This window comes from Felis catus, chromosome B1 (genome assembly GCF_018350175.1).
Source record: "Felis catus isolate Fca126 chromosome B1, F.catus_Fca126_mat1.0, whole genome shotgun sequence".
NCBI lineage: Eukaryota > Metazoa > Chordata > Mammalia > Carnivora > Felidae > Felis > Felis catus.
Window position 1 is genome coordinate 79652494 of NC_058371.1, and position 19400 is coordinate 79671893.

The window sequence follows — 19400 nt, forward strand, 5'->3', positions numbered from 1 at the left end:
CCCTATCTGACTTTGGTATTCCTGGCTTCATAAAATGAGTTTGGGAATGTTTCCTGCCCTTGAATTTTTTTGGAAGAGTTTAAGAAGGACTGGTGTAAATCCTTTAAATGTTTGGTAGAATATCACCAGTGAAACCATCCGGTCTTAAGTTTTTCTTTGCTGGGGAGTTTTTGATTATTGGTACAATCTCCTTACCTGGTATTGGTCTGTTCAGATTTTCTAGTTCTTTATGATTCAGTCTTGGTAGGTTGTATGTTTCTAGGAAGTTATCCATTTTTTTTTGTAGATTACCCAACATGTTGGTATATAATTGTTTATAGTAGTCTGTTAAGATTCCCCCTATTTCTGTGGTATCAATTGTAATGTCTCCTCTTTCATTTCTAATTTTATCTGAGTCTGCCCAAACTTACTCTCATTACTATTGTGAGCACACATGGGGAGCTGACCACAGGTGGCGTGTGTGTGTGTGTGTGTGTGTGTGTGTGCACATGTGTGTGTAAGGTACATGGAGCACTGGGGATGCCATTTGGGAAGATCTGAGGGCAAGGGGTCCCTGGGGTTTGTGGGTGAGCTTCTTGATATAATCTGTGACATGGGTAGTAGGATCTGCTTCTCTTTAATGCCCTCAAGAGTCCCATCTACCTCTTTCCTAGTCACTCCCTACCCCGAGTCATGTAGCTCATAATTTAACTTGGGTTAGTGAGAAAGAGAAATGGGCCTCATTGGCAGCATCCTGCATAGCTGAAAAGCCAGCTATTTACCCACACATTCTCATTTTACTATCCCACCCCATGCAGAAAAATCATTCTCTTGGCCCAACCTGTGCTGCCTTGGGGGAGGGCTAGTGCTGATCAAGTCAAACTATTCCTCTTATGTTCTCCAGTGCATCCAAACTTTGATATTTTTTTTCTCCAGTGCTCCAAACTGGAACATCTCTGCTGTAAACCTGGGCTCCACGAAGATCTCTCAGCTGTGAGTGATTGTCTAAGACAGTGTTCTCCAGAGCCTCCCAGACCACCACCAAGAGAGGCTGGAGCTGGTTCATGGTCCACTTCAGGGTCCACAGCTGGAACCAAGGTCTGTATGCCTGTTACTCATAGCATAAGGGTGGGTGTGGGATGCAGCAAGACTCCTCCCTGGTCCCTTGGCATATGGTGTTGAATCCCACAAAGACACTTTTGGGAGCCAAAGATACTGTGTATAGATGCCAAATTGTTGAGGTGAGGGAGATATTAATGGGCATGTCTTATTTGGCCATATTGCTGCTATCACTCCTAGTCTGAATAATTTTGAAGAGCTCTGGGGTAGGGGTTGTCCCTAGTTGTTTGGCACCTGGCCCTGGGATGAGTAGGGCAGGAGACTAATGGCCTTAAGTTGGATAAAGGAGGTGGTTGGGGTATGTGCTATGGATTGATTGGTTTGCATATGAAAGGTGTGCTTGTAGGCCAGTTGTTGGCTATTTTAGTAATTTGCTAATACTGAGAGGGGCAGACCAAACATGTTTGAAGGCAATAGAAGAAGAAAAAAGCTATTCTCTTATTTTGCCCAATTAAGTTTATCCTATTTGGTAAACTGATGAGTTCATATGGTGTCATTTGGGATAGTAGGCCTAGGTTGGGGAGAGAAGATAGATTTTTTTTTTAACATTTATTTATTTTTGAGACAGAGAGAGAGCATGAATGGGGGAGGGGCAGAGAGAGAGGGAGACACAGAATCGGAAGCAGGCTCCAGGCTCAGAGCCATCAGCCCAGAGCCCGATGCGGGGCTCGAACTCACGGACCGTGAGATCGTGACCTGAGCTGAAGTCGGACGCTTAACCGACTGAGCCACCCAGGCGCCCCAAAGATAGATTCTTTTTAAGAGAGGAGAGAACATGAGTGGGGGAGGGGGCAGAAGGAGAGAGAGAATGTTAAGCAGGTTCTGCCTTGAGCATAGGGCTCGATCCCTCTACCTGGGGATCATGACCTGAGCCAAAATCAAGAGTTGGACGCTCAACCAACCGAGTCACCCAGGCATCCTGGGAAGATAGAATTTAATTTTTCCTTTTATACTTTTATAATTATTATCATGTTCATGTATGCCTTTTATAAATCAACAAGTATATCAAGAGGAAAGAAAATCCTCAAAAAGAAGTATAAGAAAGAAAAGTAAAGGTTGTAGAATGCTTGCTTTTGGGTTTCCCAAAGCAAAAAAAAAAAAAAAAAAAAAAAACCCAAAAAACAAACAAACAAAAAAACACAATAAAAATTGCTCCTGCATGTAGTTGATGAAAATTTTGCACTTACTCTTTCTCCACTATTTAATTTAGCATTGATTAGACTTTCTGCACGGTGGGAAATAGATTTTGTTTTTCTTCTTCCTTTCCTTATATTGTCTGCTATTTCTCACTTAGATTTTCAATGATCTGAGTACCACTGGAAGTAGGTCTACCATAACTACGGTGATAAGTAAGGTTATAATCTTAACCAGGACATTTGAATGTGAAAGTGAGCACTACTAATAATTACACTGGGGTGGGTATAAACTGCAACAGTCTTGGTCAAAGTGGGACATATGTTGACCCCAAGCAAGGCTCTCCTTCATTAGATCCCCCTTACTTGAGGGATAAACTTGAATGTCTTCAGAAAGGCACACAGACCTATATGATCTGGACCCAGGCCATCTCTCATGGAACTCCATGCTCCATTGTATACTTGGGCAAGATGTAACTGCGTGTACAGCCACCTGACCCCCTGTACCATCCCACCTGCAAGCTACACTCAACCTTATGCTTGCTTCTAGGACTTTGTCCATGCTCCTTTCCACGTGGAATGAGCTCTCTCTCCCACAGACATCCCTATCCCTACCTTACAATTTAAAAATTTTCCTTCATAAAGGCTTGCATGTCCTCCTGTGTAGCCCTGTGCTACCACGTGCTTATTTTTATTACCCTCTGTCACAGTGTTTATACTTATCTATGTGGTTCTCTGTCCCTGCACTGGAGTATGTGCTCTTCCAGGGACCAATAGCTGCCTTTGTCTGCTTCTGACACACTACCAGACACTTAGATGTTGTGTCTGAATGAATTAGTAAATGAGTGAAGAATGCACTCCAGATCCACCTTCTTAAAAACACGGAGAGTTTTTAGATGGTAGAATAACTTATTTTTGGCTAGCAAGTCAGTATATCTACCTGGAACATCCTTTTTACTTTTTCTTTTGATCTTAATGTTATCATTAATATAAAACATGCTAGTCAGAGTAAATAGTTATTTTGAGATATTGGGTTTTGGAAGCATTGTGGTCTGAGGCTTGGTTTTGAAGAGCAGTTCTTTCTCTTATATATCAGTGTTCTTTACTGGTTTCATTTTTTTGACACCCCTTCAGACAGGGTGACTTAAGTCTGGAGTTTTGAGTTTTAGTTATATGTTTTTTGTTTTTTTTTCCCCCTGACATCTAGCAGTTTGCATTGCAATCTGCTACCCAGAAGCTGAGTTAGCTATGTATAGATATGTGGACACTTCCTGGATTTAGAAGTAGGCTTAGAATTGCTTATGGAAGATGTGAAGACAGGAAAGGAATTATCATAAGAATGATAGAAATAAGTTCTTTCAGTTTATACTAGAGGGATATTGCCATATTGCCCAGTTTTTTTATCACTCAAAGGGAATTTAGAATTCTTCTGATTTAATAGAGTACATAGTCTCCAGAAAGGAAAAAACATAAATATCCATCAGTAAGGTGCTAATTAAGTAAATGGGAGCAAATTCATACAGAGGGCTATAATGTAGTCATTAAAATTAATAAGCTAGACCTATAAGTGCTGACATGGATATAGGTATAAAATATATTAAACAGAAAAATGTAGGATAATATATAAAGTATGCCACTATTTTTTGTTAAACATATATAAATATGACAAGATACAGACATTCAGCTGTTCAAATTATTTTTTTAAGTTTTCATTTTTAGATAATTGTGGAGTCTCACACAGTTGTAAGAAATAATATAGAGAGACCCCTCCCTTATGCCCTTCACCCAGTTTTGCCCGAGGGTAACATTTTGTATAACTATAGTACAATTTTGCAATCATGAAATTGACCTCAATATAATCCATTGACCTTACTCAGATCAAACTATTTTAATTTACTTTTTATTTTTATGAAAATTATACATATACATGCTAAAAAATTAGTACTAAAGACTTACTACTCTTGAGGACTAAAAGACTTAGTTTCCAATTATCTATTGCTGTATAACAAACTACTTCAATATATAATGGATCAAACCAATAATAATTTTATTATATCTCAAGATTTTGTAGATATGGAATTCAAGCAGGGCTTGGCTGGCTAATTTTTCTGTGCCATGTAGCATTAACTGGGTGTGTTTGGCTGGTGTCTGGTCTGGTCTGGTGGTTCCAAGACAGCTTCATTCACATATCTGCTGTTTTGGTGGGGTGGCTAAAAGGTTGGGATCAGCTGGTTACTTCTCTCTTAATTCAGTCTAAAGGCCTCTCCATGTGGTCTTTCAAGGGAGGTAGTTGGTCTTCTTACATGTTGATTCAGGGATTCATGAGACCACAGTGGAAGCTTCTAATCCTCTAAAAAACTAGGACTGGAAATGACAGAGTGTCAAGTCCACTGGTACATTATTGGTAAGCAGTTATAGGCCAACCCAAATTCATTCATGGAAAGGGGAAATAGACCCTTCCATGATGGGAGTGCTGTCAAAGAATTTGTGACCATCTTTAATCCTCTATACCTAATAATGAAAAAAGGAAGCCCCTTGCTTTTGCCTCTCTTGATACCTGTCCCCCAGAGGCTACTGCTTTCAAATTTTAGATTGTTTTTACTGGTATTTAACTTCACCTCTTTGAACAGTGTGCTCACACCATCATTTCCGTGGATTTAACAATTTTACATATTATATTTTGGCTTCTTTTCGGGGTAAATGAGGTCTTCTCTCAATCTCTCCTTCTCTCTCTCTTGCTCTTTTACACACACACGCACACACGCACAGTTTCCCTTTTCTATGATTCTAGTGATTCCCACTAGAACAATGTTACAATTTGGACACTATTAGACACTCTACTAGTTCTATCTCATTATTCCCCTGCAGATAAGCTCTGTTTTCTCAAGCTTTCTCTCCTCCTTCTTTGATTTGGACTGCTTGCTCTAGGCCTGCTGCTGATCTCTATTATTCTGGGAAGTTTCTTGCCTCTCTCCTGTGTTGGAACCTCTGTTTTACTGGATCCTATATTTTCTGTGGTTTTTTTGGTTAACTACCTTTTTTTTTTTTTTTTTCATTTGAATTGATCTCTTCTGTCCTCAAAACTCATGTTGGGTTTGTCTTTTCTTTTGGCATTTTTAGAAGTCATTTGACTTAGTGGGAACAAGAGGAAAGTAGTAGTGAATGTTTGGGCAACGTTTTCCTGCATGGAAAATAAAGCTCTCTCTTCCCTTCCATGAGTGGAGATCTGAAGAAAGGTCTTTCTGCTCCTGAGGAGAAGGAACCGATACTATGGGGTCCAAATTTAGTGGATAATCTTGGTTCTACCTATTAGCTCTTAGCAACTACTGTGTTGGAAAAAAAGAGAAAAAAGAATTTTTTTTGTAGTGACAACAGGAGAGGAGAGACATAGGTTTAATTGGGAGTGGCTGAGGATGTGAGAAGTAGTGTGTCTGGAAGTGTAGAGGTCAACACAAATGCTGGGAGAGAAGGGTCACTTCCAGAGAAGTTCAAAGTCACGCTATTGATGTCCTAGTCTTTACTGGGAATTTCATATTACTGGCCTCAAATGTCCTGGCAGTAAGTCATACAGCCACTGTGGGTATGAAAACAATACCCAGCTAAGTCTCCTTTCCTTGACTCTATAGCAAATAGAGGAAGCTGCACTCTTACTTGTACCCTACGTTTGCCACCAGGGCAACTATAAGACCAAAGGAATCCTTGGATACCTAGTGTGGAGGTTTGTGAGTTGAATAGAACATGCTTGAGCATCTCAAACTGTAACATTAGAAGTGGACACTAGAGCTATATATAACACAGTAGGGTCAAAATTGAAACAATCTAAAGTATGTATTTCTATAATTGATCTTACGTTACTTTGGAGCTACTTAAATTCCTGGTGATTGTAGAAATCAATCATTTAAAGCTTATTATTAGAAGGTAATTTCACCTATTCTAGATTATAGTTTGGTTTTTATGGGTTTATATATATCCATATTCAAGCAATTTAAAATTCATAAGCATCACCAGAGTTTTTTCTCTTCTGCAGAGTCTCCCTTCCTTCTCCATATGCCCAAGATGGTGTCTGGGTGCAAGAAGGAGCTTATTTATCCTTTATGGACAAAGGTTCCTTGCCCTGGTGATATCATTCTGTTTTTCTGTTGATCACCAGTTGAGATACATATTTACCTCTGCAGTGAGTGACTTCTGTCTTCACTGCATCCACTGCTGAAATGTCCAGTTTTGTCCTCTATTGTCTCTCTGGCCTACCCTGTCTAGCCTATGGCCTTTAGTATCATCTCACCTTTCTATATAGTAACCCAAAGGTGGGCTCTCTGGCTCTTGACTCTTGGCTGGTTTCCATGGCTTTCTCTGGGAGCAAGTAGGAACGTCTATATCTTTTCCACATTGCATGGGAAAGTATGGGAGACTTGAGGATAGCTAATAAAATTCTCCATGTCTAATAGTTCATGCTTATTTCTCAGTAGCTGAAGACATGTTGGTTTAGGTCAACAGGTGCTCCGTGAGACAGTCTGTTTATGTTTTCCAAATAGAAACAGTAGTGTACAAGCCTTTTTCTAAAAAGGGCACAATTTACCAGTTTTAGGCTTGTCTCTCTTCTCTGCCTGATTTCTGTCTCTGCAATCAACCCTTCAACTGGCTAAATCTTAGGGATATGGGGTGGGAGCACTGAAATCCAAGAGAACCCAGGTGGGATATTCATAGTGTTCCTTCTTAAGCTTTCCGTCTGCTCAGTAGAGGAGCATATATTTTTCCTAATCTGGTAGAATCTTCTCTCATCATGTTTTCACTGGGGACTTTTATTTTAGGTGGTATCTGCCATCCCTTCCCTTTGGGTGATTAAGCCTTAATTGTGTAAGGAGCTTTAGGGGAAGAAATTCTGGATTATGGAAAAGAAAAATGTTCTGAGAAGCATTGAAAATGAATTTTCTCATGATCTCTTTTAAACCCACTCTGGAGATATGCAATAGCAAATAGGGTCCCATACAGTCCCACCAGTCCCATTCCTGTTCTGTTGTTGGGCTAATCCCATATTTTTTGGGGTTGCTCTTCAATAGTTATAAAGCTCTTTTTTCACAATAACAGTCTCATATCAACAATAAAACGTTCAGGCCATTGTAATAATCAAAACCTCATACTCTTATCTGATTGTCCTATAGGTTTCATCTCCCAGAAAGAATTTCTTTGACCATCCTATATTAAAAGTAGCCTCAAGGTAACTTCCTAGGCATTTTTTTCTATTGTATCACCTTGATTTAATTAATTTACTATCTACATATTGAGGGCTAACTATGTGTCATCCAGAATTATTTCAGGCATTGTAGATATTACAAAAAATAAGACAGACCAGGTCCTTTATCTAGTGAGAGGTGGCATACAATAGACAAACTTACCAAACTGAAGACTCACTTAAGTTTGAAATGTGTTCTTCAGAGAATTAAAACTGAATGATATATGATATGGTAGAGTGACTGAGTAATTTACATTTTGTGGTCAGGAAAGGTCTGAGGAGGTGACATTTAGGCAGAAATCAGAATGACAACCTTTTATCTGTTGCATACTGTGTAATCTACCGAGGCAAGAGCTTGTAAAATTGTACATTATGCAGCATAATTCCTAGATGAGAGTACTTGAGTGTAACCACAGTGGTCCCTGGAGTACTGGGACAACCTGGTGGAATGCTATGTGATCTCACGCATGGTCAGAAGTTATACCGTTATTTTTTCCAAACCAATTCATGGTTCAGTAGAAAATTAAGTTCCCATGACCCTTCTCCATCTTCATTGAAAGAGATTCTGGATGCCAGGCTGATGACAAAAGTGGATGACTGTATCTACTAACCAAGCCCAAGAGGTTGTGCAATTGGTTTAGCAATACAATTGCTGAATATCTGTAGATGACGTAGAATCTGAGAAAGAGGGTCAGTGTGGAGGAAGTAATGAACTCAGACTCCCTTCTGCCTGATGAATTTTGGGCCCAGGGTAGTTTGGAAATGGAGCACTCAGTGAAGGGGGAGGAGTTAGAAAACAGTCTACCATTTTATAGATTCTCTATGGACACACAGGGGAAGGCAAGGTAAGCATGTTAGACTGCTTCAGAGCTTAATCTCCACCAGCTACCCTGACTGATAGATTTGGAATGGTGAGAAAGACTCTTTAATGTGGAACAGCTATGTGATTGGAAGATGTTTATAAAATGAAGGCTTTAAGGCACAGTTATGTACATAGTATACATCTCCAGCTTATTGAAAATTTATTTTCTCTGATCATTTCTATAAGAAAACATAAACATGTAATGAAATGATTTTGGTTTTCTCTCGTGCATTTATTGTATAACTGATGACTGATTTTATGTGTCAATTTTATTTTCACTTTTCAGTTTTATTTTCACTTTTCAATTTTATTTTCACTTTTCTGGCCCAAGGGGTGCTTAGATAACTGATAAAATGTATTTCTGGGTATGTCTATGAGAGTGTCTCTGGAAGACATTAGCATTTGATTGAGTAAAGAAGATTGCTCTCACCAATGCAGGTGAGCATCACCCAATCCATCAAGGGCTTAGAAAGAACAAAAAAGTGGAGGAAGGGTGAATTTGTCCTCTCTGCTTGAGCTAAGACCTTTGTCTTCTGCTCTTGACCATTGGAGCTTCTGGTTCTCAGGTCTTTAGACTCAGACCAGGACTTATGTAATTGGCCCCCTGATTCTAGGGTCTTTGGACTTGAACTGGATGATAGGATGATGCCATTATTAGTTTTCTTGGGTCTCCAGTTTGCAGACAGCAGATTGTGTGACTTTCTGGCTTCTATAATCACATGAGGCAATTCTTGTAATAAATCTCTTATATATTACTATATATGTATATTCTATTTGTTCTGTTTCTCTGGGAGAACCCATTGGCTGTTAAACTGAAGAAAGTTTAACACTATTATCAAAATCAAAGATAATTTTTCTCTATTTATTTACATACTCTGATTACAGAGCAAGGATCACATGTTCATTATAGAAAAGATTGTACAGGTATGGTTTTCACTGGCACCTATAGATAGCCTGGAGTGTGGGTGAGGCCATTCTGAGCCTAGCTATAGGTCAGTCTTCTCTGAGTCCCTCTAGCTAGGAGCTGACTAAGGTGTAGCATTCATTCATACAGGTGCACTTGGTATCTTTCCAGGATGTTCCCATAAGGTATGATTTAAAAATGATACTCTTCTACCTATAAGAAACAGGCTCTGTTCTTGTCTGTAAGCCTAAAACATATACAAAGGACATTCATGAGTACGAAGATGTACAGTGTAATCTTGTTTGTGGTAACAAAGGACTGGATAAATTAAATAAGATATAGGAAATCACATGCCTGAAGAAATAGATGCTATTGATTAGTCAGTGAGGAAGAATCAACCTCCCTTCCATCCTTCCTTTCCTTTCCTTTCCTTTCCTTTCCTTTCCTTTCCTTTCCTTTCCTTTCCTTTCCTTTCCTTTCCTTTCCTTTCCTTTCCTTTCCTCTCTCCCTCCCTCTCTTCCTTTTTCTTTCACTTGCATATAGTTGACATCCAAAGTTTTTTAGTTTCAAATCTTTTCTTTTAAAGCCTGCCATATCTGACTCCTCAGATCATCTCTGGGAGCTTGATCCATCAATTATCTTCTTTTTTTTTTCTCACACATCCATGATCTCTTCCTTTCACTGGCCTCAATTCTTCCATCTTAATGCTGAGGTTGCTTTTCTCTTAAAGAAACAGAAGCCTTTCCTTTGACCCTGCTGTTTTCTTAAGCTGCCATCCTAGTTCTCTGGTACTCTCATTGTCAAGCCCAGAAAAAGTGGTCTCTGCTTGCTCCCTGCACTTCCCAGTCTCCAGCTGACTAATCTTGTTACCTCTCTTATTGATTTCCAGCTTCATAAATGACTGACACCTTCATCTGTCAGACACTTGGGAGAGGCATATTCTCCTAAGGGCAAGTGTAGTAGTATCCCGTTAGATACACAGAAAAACTTAGAGCTTGAAATGGAGCTCCTAGAGTGTTGGGTGTTAGCACCCAACAGAAAAGCCATGCTCTTTCATAGCCAATGGGACCGAAGTAGAGAGTGGGGAAGTTTGGATGGCCAATTAGTAGAGGCCCATACATCCTAAGAGGCCCTGGAGAGAGAAATTAAGAGTAGCTTCAAATAGGAGCCCTGATGCAGTATGCTGAAGAATCTAATATTTTTAATGTCAAAATTTGCCAATTACATTCAGCAGTGAAATAAAAACATGTGCTAGCTTTGAGCAGACTCTTCCAGAAATAGTCCTTGAGGCAAGAATTTGGGTGTAAGTGGTTTCTTAAGGCACAGCCCCAGAAGCAGAAACCAGTAAGAGAGTAGAAGCAGCAAGTTGGGAAAAGGGAAGACCCAAAGAAAGGTGAGGTTTCAGGTGGAGTCGCAGCCCTGTCTCCTGGGGTGCTTGGTGTTTGTCCTACCTGAGACACAAGAGCTGTACTTTTGTGCTCCCACACCAGGAGGACGTTGGCCCACAGGTGGGAGTTGTAGGTGAACCTAAAATTCCCACACACTTCCACTTCTCCTTATAAACTAGGAGGCTCCTGTGTCCAAGGGAAAGCCACTTTTAAAGTTGTAGGTACAAATAGTAGCAAAAACACTGATGCTAGGGATGGGTGAACAGAGCTGGTGCAAGAGATCCAGGAGGATCTAGTGAGGTCTCCGACAGCATCTGTATATCTGCCGAAAGGTATATGGTCCTCCGGTGTGACAGTGCCAGTGTAAAGTGGAGCAGTTGCAAGCCACTCAGAGCCCCGAGTAATAATAATGGCTCCACTCAGACCTGGTGGGGACAATCTGCAGTATGTAAGGGTATTAACTTGCAAAACCCCTGTGATGGAGCAGCAATCCTACTCACCTGTAATTGTCTCAGAGAAATCACACAAGTCTCCATGAAGACTAGTACAGGGATGTACAATGTAGCCTTGTTTGTAGTAGCAAAAGACTGGATAAATTAAATGTAAGATATACATACAGATGGCTATCTGTCTGTATCTAATATTTATAGCTATAGCTATCTATCTATACCTATATATCTTACATTATATTTAAAATCCCATGTATAGAAACTTTCTCCCCTTGAATACATGGATCATTAATTATTGTTTTGTTCTGAAGGGGCTTTAAATATATTATAGATCTATTTTGTATATTGTTTTTATAATTTGAAGAACAAAAATTCTTTTTTTTTAAGTTTATTTATTTTGAGAGAGAGAGAGAGAGAGAGAGAGAGAGAGAGAGAGAGAGAGAGAGAGAATGGGGAGGGGCAGAGAGAGAAAGATAGAGAAAATCCCAAGCAGGCTCTGTGCTGTCAGCATAGAGCCTGATGTGGGGCTTGAACTCGAGAACCATGAAATCATGACCTAAGCTGAAACCAAGAGTGAGACACTTAACTGAGTGAGCCACCCAGGCCCCCTGCATATAAATTCTTTTTAAAGAAAGTAATAGAAATGAAAGAATTAACTAAGCTACAGATGTGAAAAGCAGCAGAAATAAGGAGTATGGATGTATGGACAATATCCTCAAACAGGAAAAAAGGAAGCGGTGCAGCTGTTCCCCTTCCCCTTTCTAAGGCCATATGGGTTTTCCTTTGGGAAGTCACCGTCCCCCGCCTGCTCCTTCTGAATCAGCCCTGCTTGGCTTAAACTCATCAGAGAAATCCTTCCCTCCCAACAAGGTCTTGACTGCAAATGAAGAACTGTGCTCCAGGCCTAACCCCATTAGATTTCATAAAATAGAGAAAAGACTAGACTAAGAAATCAGTTTTATTTCATTATGCACAGATGTATGCCTGAAAAGCCTAAAAGCACACCTGATTGTGTTCCCTTCACCTGATCACTTTTAGTTCCCTTCACCTGATCACTTTTAGTTGATTTTCTCATTTGAAGATATTTTTAGAAACAAGAATTTAACTGCAGTTAATCCCAGTTGTCACACTTTAAGATAAATAATGAGCTATCGTTCATAGAGAAATGGTTTTTTATTCTGTAAAAACTTGCATAAATGGAGTGAGTCAGGGCTGTGCCCTGTAGGTGCCTGGGGACTGTGATTTGGCTGATCATATGATACTACACAGTCTGGGCAGCGTGCATTACTGTCCCCCATCTGGGACAAATCTGTCACACAGCACCAAATATACAATTGTATCTATCATCATAGAATCAAATTCAAATGAAAGATGGTCAGTTCTATGTAGATAAATTAGGAAAGAGGACTGTGGTTTAGGGCCAAAAAGGAAAAATTTGTGGAATATTCTATTCCCTTAGGAGATTCCATGACTTGTCTTACTATATCTACGCTTGGCATTGCTGTTCCTAATTTATTACCTCCCAGGAAGAAACAAAGACATCTACTGAATAATATCGATGTGAGAAGCTTGGGAAACCATGAGATATTAGGACTTCTGGCTTCATCAAATCAAAAGTGAACTATGCTAGTTTGCTTCATGGGGAAATCCTGGCTTTGCAGTTACAGTGTTAATTTTGGTTCTTGATTATTCCCTGGTTCTAAGAACAGTGGCCTCTCTCAAAACAAAAAACCCAGAGTATCAGTGCTGACCAAATATAGACACTGGTTTGTCTTTGTAAATACTTAGAGGAAAAGTGTCACAGAAACTTCTCCAAATGTAAGATTGTTAAAAAAAAAAAAATCCATGGGGGGGTTTTAGTATGAAGACCCCACTGGAATTTCAGAAACTACTGCATATGGTAGACTTGGGCCCTGATTTAACTTTGCCTGTTTGAAGTATGGAGAAAGGTCAATAAATACACTGCTGTGCAAATAAAGGAACCATGGTATCAGAATTTCAGGCCTGGAGAGGCTGGGGAATACTGGTAGTGCACTTTCCTCACTCCATACCTATATAGTGTTTAATGCTATATTATGGACTAGTAATACTATTAAAAATAATGATAGGGATAAGAGATTAGGAAAAGGTAAATATTTGTCTTGGCAATTTCCTGGACTTAATCTCCCATTTGTTTCATTACCTTAATAATTTTAAAGGCACAGATATTTGGTTTATTTTTGAGTGGAAAGTGACATGTATTTACAGCTTAAAAAAGCTCATAATGTAAAGACAATAGTCTATTGCTTTTTATTATGTCATTCTCCTAGCAGTGACTTATTTTTGCATTAAAGTAAGAATCGTAGAAGGGAAAACCTTTTCGCTGTGTTCTCTAATGTCACCAGTTGAAGTTTAAAGAATCTTGACTATTTTGTGCCTTTACCGGCTCCTATGCTGGCATCTATGAGTCACCACTAAGAATGTCAGTGCATTTATTTATTTGTTTATATATCTGGTTTTGTATTCCCAGCAACTCACACAGTGTAATAATGGAGGGTGTTTACCATATCTGTATTGGGTGAAAAGATAAATCAAGAAGGAGAAGGAAGGAGGGAAGAAAAGGTAGAGCATAGGGTATTTTTAGGGCAGTGAAACTATTCTAAATGATACTATAATGGTGGAAAACTGTCACTATACATTTATTAAAACCCATAGAATGTACAAAACAGTGAAACCCAATGTAAACTCTGCACTTTAGTTAATACTCTTGTATCAATATTGGATCATCAAGTATACCACACTGACACAAGAGGGAAATAATAGAGTTGCATGCAGGCAAGGAGGGAAAGAGGACATGTGGGAATTCTCTGTACTTTCCAATCAATTTTTCTATAAACCTTAAACTCTAAAAAACATAAAGCCTCTTAATTTAAACAAGAAAAGAGAAATACATCAAGATAACTTAGAGGAGATGTTCTTAGAATGTATGGATTGTAAGCAACAAAAACCCAATTTATTAGCACAGGCACAAGAGTAAATATATTAGTTTGCTTACTCAAGCCATGGGAAAGCATCAGGGAAAACTGGAACCAGGAGCTTATATGCTCTTTTTCATCTTTGTAACACTCTACGTTGACTTTCCTCATAATGCCCAAACCATGGTGGCACAGCTCCCATGGTCACGTCCTACCAGGTGTGCCACAGTAGGAAAGGGCTCTTTCCTACTTCAGTTGTTACTAGAAAACTCCCCAGGGGATACTGGTCAGCTTAGCTTGGAAATGTGAATACCTTTAGACCGTTTATAGGGGTCGAGAGACAGGCTCCAATTAGAGTATAGTGTTTAAAAGGCTGGAAATGATAGAAGCATTGATAGCAGGCGTGATAAAAACATGATAGAATTCTATTGTAATTATCCTGGCAAATGGCATTGGTGGCTCAGAAAAGGGAAGTAGAAGCAGAGAAAGAGAAGTAGTCAAATTCTGAATATATATTGAAGATAGGGCTGTCAGGATGTATTGAGGCATTTAGTATAAGACAGGAGAGAAAGAATGGGCAATGACTTCAAGGTTTTTATCCTGACAGCTCAAAGAATGAAGCTGTCTTTAAATGAGCTGTGATGGTTAACATTATGTGTCGACTAGGCTAAGAGACATCCAGTAAGATATTACTTCTGGGTGTGCCTGTGAGGGTATTTCCAGAAGAGTTTAACACTTGAATCAGAAGCTTGAGTAAAGCAAATAAATCTGCTATCACCAGTGTGAGCAGGTGTCATCCATCTGTAGAAGGCCTGAAAAAAACAAAACGGCAGAGGAACGGTGAATTCTGTCTTTTCTTGATGAGGGACATCTATCTTCTCTTGCCTTTGGACTTTGGTACTCCTGGTTCCTGGGCCCTTGGACTCTGGGAGTTATACCCTAGCTCCCCTGTTTTTTTCAGGCCTTTGGACTTGAACTGAATTATATCACTGGCTTTCCTGGTTCTCCAGTTTGTAGATGGTAGATCATGGCATATTTTAGCCTCCATAATCACATGGAGCCAATTTCTATAATAAATTTCCTCTTTTATGTATTATCTATCTATCTATCTATCTATCTATCTATCTATCTATCTGTTTATCTATCTTATCTATTACCTATCTATCTATGTATCATCTATGTATTATCTATCTATCTATCCTATTGGTTCTGTTTCTCTGGAGAACCCTAATACATAAGCAGAGAAATATTACGGCAGCACAGGTTAGAGGGATATCAGGAGCTTAGTTTTAGATATAGTATGTCTGTTAGCCATTCATTTGGAGATGTTAAATAAGCATGTAGGTATATATGAGTATCTTCCTCCAGATATCCACCTGACACGCTATTTATTGTCCAACTCCTTCCTTTGGAATGCAGGCTCCATGAGAGCAGGGACTCTGCCTGTTTTGTTTGCTGCTATGTCCCCCAAACCTAGAAGAATGCCTGGTGCATAGTAGATGCTTAAAACTTACTGGAAAGGTGAATGAAGGAATGAATGAAAGAGTTAAGTGTTTAGTATAACAAAGTAGGTTGAGAATAGGAAGTACCTGTTTGAAAGTAAAATTGCTTGCCTGGCTACTACTAGGGAGAAGTTTGCAACAGGCATCACGTAATCAACATTTTCTATGTAAAACTATGTAAAAATGAAGAGACACTTGCAAGTCTTCTGTAAACTTTTATTTTATACTTATGGGCCACTGCCAATGCAGGGGCCTTGGCTTCTGGCTCATTTCTACAGATCTACTTGAAAAGATGTGGTAAAGGTAGAAATTGGAACTATTCCTGTTAGTAAATCATGGTTACTTACTGGTCCATAAATAAAATGCACATTGAAGTCTGTGTTTTGTTCAGAAATCTATGACTCTCTGAACTTATAAAATGCATTTTTAATATGCAAGAGACAAAATATCTTTAAAAAGAAGACAATTGTCTAAACAAAATGATGTGAACTATGGCTTATATTATAGGTATATATCACTGTATGTGATTCACCAGTATAGTAACGGAATTTGACTGCTCACACATAGAGGAGGCCTGCAATGGCACAAGCTGGAACCTGATATCATTTTATACATGACTATGCTAAAATATAGCCCCAAAAATCAGCTTAGGTAATTTATCATCAGCAATCTATCTGGTGAAGTCTGATAGAAACATCAGACCTCTTGTCAGTCTCATCAGCACATTGAGTTGAGGAACCAGGACAATATACTACTTCAAAATTGAATGATTTTTGCTCTAGCACAGGAAAAAGTATAACCCCAAATACTGTTTTATCAAACCAAACAAGCAACCAACCAACCAACCAACCAACTAATTAAACAAACCCTATTGTCAACCCACGGTGCATCCTCTTTCATGCTGCCTCTCATATTCCATTTGTAATGGCAACATGGTCACAAGGATTGTGAACACAGATTTATTAAAACTAAGGCCAGTTGTCATGATGAACAACCACTAGATTCCACCCACTCAGAGTGTGTGCTGTAGTACAACTACAGGGCATTATTATTAGATTTCATTAAGTCCATACATACTGTCACACACATGCATATATCACACACACAAGTATATTCCATAAAGACAATCACAGAAAAATTGGCTAAAAGAAATGTACAGTTGTTTATATATATTTATATACACACAGTAAAAGGTTTTTTGCCGTACTCACAGTCTGTAAACATCTTGGAAAATGTCCAGCAAAAGTCACTGTGGGCCCTTTGAAATGGTGACCATGTAAGGAGCAGGGGTGGGGGAGGTGTTTCGATTCATACTGGAAACCCAGGGAAGTGAAGAACCGTAAGTTCATGGTGGCATTTGGGGATAATTATATTTCACTGACATGATAAACTCAGTTGGCCACCTTGAAATTGTTTCTTATATGGAAAAGGGAATGACCAAAAAAGTCTTACTGCCAGTTAACATTTTAAGAGAAGTCAAGAGAATATGAAGTGATATGTATAATGTATATAGATATGTCTACATCTATATACATTATACATATATGTATATGTACATCTATATGCACATACATACACACACATGTTACTATGACCCAAAAAAACAAAGTCTCAGTGAAAATTTCCAAATCTTCAAAAAAGATTCAATCTTTTTCTATGAAGTGTGCTTTAGACTTCAATACATTCCACTGGAAGTCTTGGGTATAGTTGAATGATTTGTACATTTACATTTTGGTACATGACATTGGTTTTACACAAAATATCTACATTTTAAAAAGATTGGGTTTGCAAAAAATAGAATTATTTGATTCAAGCATTATTTTAAAATTTAACATAAAAATATGCTCCAGATCTCCTGTAATGAAACACCATTAAAAAAAAATATATATATATATATATATATATATATATATATATATAGGTTCTTAACAATTCTTTGAATAGCAGCTATTAAACTGCCACATGTGGATATCAGTCTGTGCTTTAAGTGGCTGTATTTGTCGCAGCTTGAGAATTGATGTTTTAAAAATAAAAAAAGTGACATGAAAAACATTAACCTAATTGCTCATCTTACTGTCTTTGGCCAATTAAAAAAAAGAAAACCTTGTCAAGACTGCAAAATTTTCATTATGACCAGTTCTCATGGAACATTCCACAGAACTGCCATGGAAGCTGTTAAGTACTCGGAGACTCTATTTTCATGCAAAAGTAGCAAATATCCTTCTGGTTTAATTGAACAGTCTCCTTTCTCCCTGCTAACTCCCAACATTTTTTGGTGCTGAATATAACATGCAGAATATGTAAATTAGATAAATTAAAGAAGAAAGATTCATTGAATTTGTGACTATAAACCAGTCCACCCTCTGATGTTTTGGAAAGCATTTTTCTGGGGTTGGGGTTGCATCATGGGAGAAGACTTGGAGAAAAGATTTCTGGAAACACAGTTGCTGCGTGATTTTTTTTCTCTTCAACAGACTTTGAAGGAATATTGATTAATATTTCTTAAGCTGTTTAGTTAATACTGTCCTTATGGCTGCTCCTCTCTGTGTTGTGGTTGTTTTGTTCATGGTTCTTCCATTGTATGCTTGTTCCATTCATGGGGACCGAGGTCATCAGACTTTTGGACTGGTAGCAGCAGCAGCAGAGGCAAGACTGGGAGAAAGAACAGATTCTAAATAACATGAGCCTACCAACCCATTCCCAGCAGAACACAGAGGCTTTGCCTTCCTACCAACAAGGGGGAAATGGCCATACAAATTTGAGGACAGAATGTGAGCCTGAACAGTAATCTAGAGTATGGAGCCTATAATTTCTAGGTAGAAGTTAAACTGTCCAGTCTAGTGCTGGAAAAATAGATCCCTTGTTTCTTGTTTTAATTTATTCACCAAGTCAAAGAGGAAGAGAAGGCAGTGTTGGCCTGAGGGAGATGTTTCATGACTTGGGGTAGGCATGGATGGGGAAGAGTCCAGAGGGGCCTGGCATTTCCACAGTGTGCACCACCTGCATGGGGCACCTCATCTGATGTTCATAATGACCTTAGGTGGTAGGTGCTATTTTCCTCATTTTATTAATGAGGACAGGGAGGTTTAGGGGAGAAAGAGGCAGAACTGGAATTAGAACCCAGGACTCTAGATTTCTCCAGCATATGCTACCTTTTTCTGCAGATCAGTCAAAAGACATGTTTAATTTCTGAGAGTTTGTACATTGATTTTTCCTTTCCCTCTAATTAGTATGTAAATTAATCAAAATGATGTTAACTCCAGATTATATATTATCATGACCAGCATTTTAGTCAATCCTTCTTTGGGCAGAATCTTTCTTATAGCATTTCATGACTTGTAAACATTATCAAGTAGACTTCAAAAAGGTGTTGGCTAGAACTTCCATGCCAAGATTCATCTATTTGTATGATTCTTTGGTAAATATATGTTTGTCTCCTTCTAGATTGCAAATTACATGAGGGCAGTCATTGTGGTTTTCCTCTCTTCTCTACCCCTAATAATAATAAACTCATACCGACAGCTTATTATTGTCTCAAGTGCTTAACATATATTAGCCCACTGAATCCTACCCATGAGATAGATAATCTATAAAATCAGATGATCAAACTGAGGAGGCAGGAGGGGTACCACCTGGACCTGAGTTAGACAGTTAGCAAGTACAAAGCTGTGGTGTAAATCAAGATTGTTTGCTTCCCGATCTGCAGCCTTGACCTCTACCCTACTCTTCCTAGTATGTGCCATAAACTGAAGTTAAACATCTTGGCCAAAGAGAACAAAATCCAGTTAGAATTAACTGTATGCTAAATCATCCCAGGAACTGCAGAAATGACACCTTGGTGCATGGAGCTTCTGGAGGACGTGGGTTAGCTTAGCTGCAA

The 19400-nt window shown here is 38.8% G+C and overlaps 1 protein-coding gene across 1 annotated transcript in view; it reads right to left on the bottom strand.

The window, feature by feature from the left end:
- Nucleotides 1-15722: 15722 nt before the first annotated feature.
- Nucleotides 15723-19400, bottom strand: part of EDNRA (endothelin receptor type A) — a 61408-nt gene continuing 57730 nt past the window's right edge. The window contains exon 8 of the mRNA XM_003984961.6: nucleotides 15723-18172. Coding sequence (XP_003985010.1) covers nucleotides 18032-18172 — 141 coding nt within the window. The 3' untranslated portion in view covers nucleotides 15723-18031. The remainder of the gene's footprint in view (nucleotides 18173-19400) is intronic.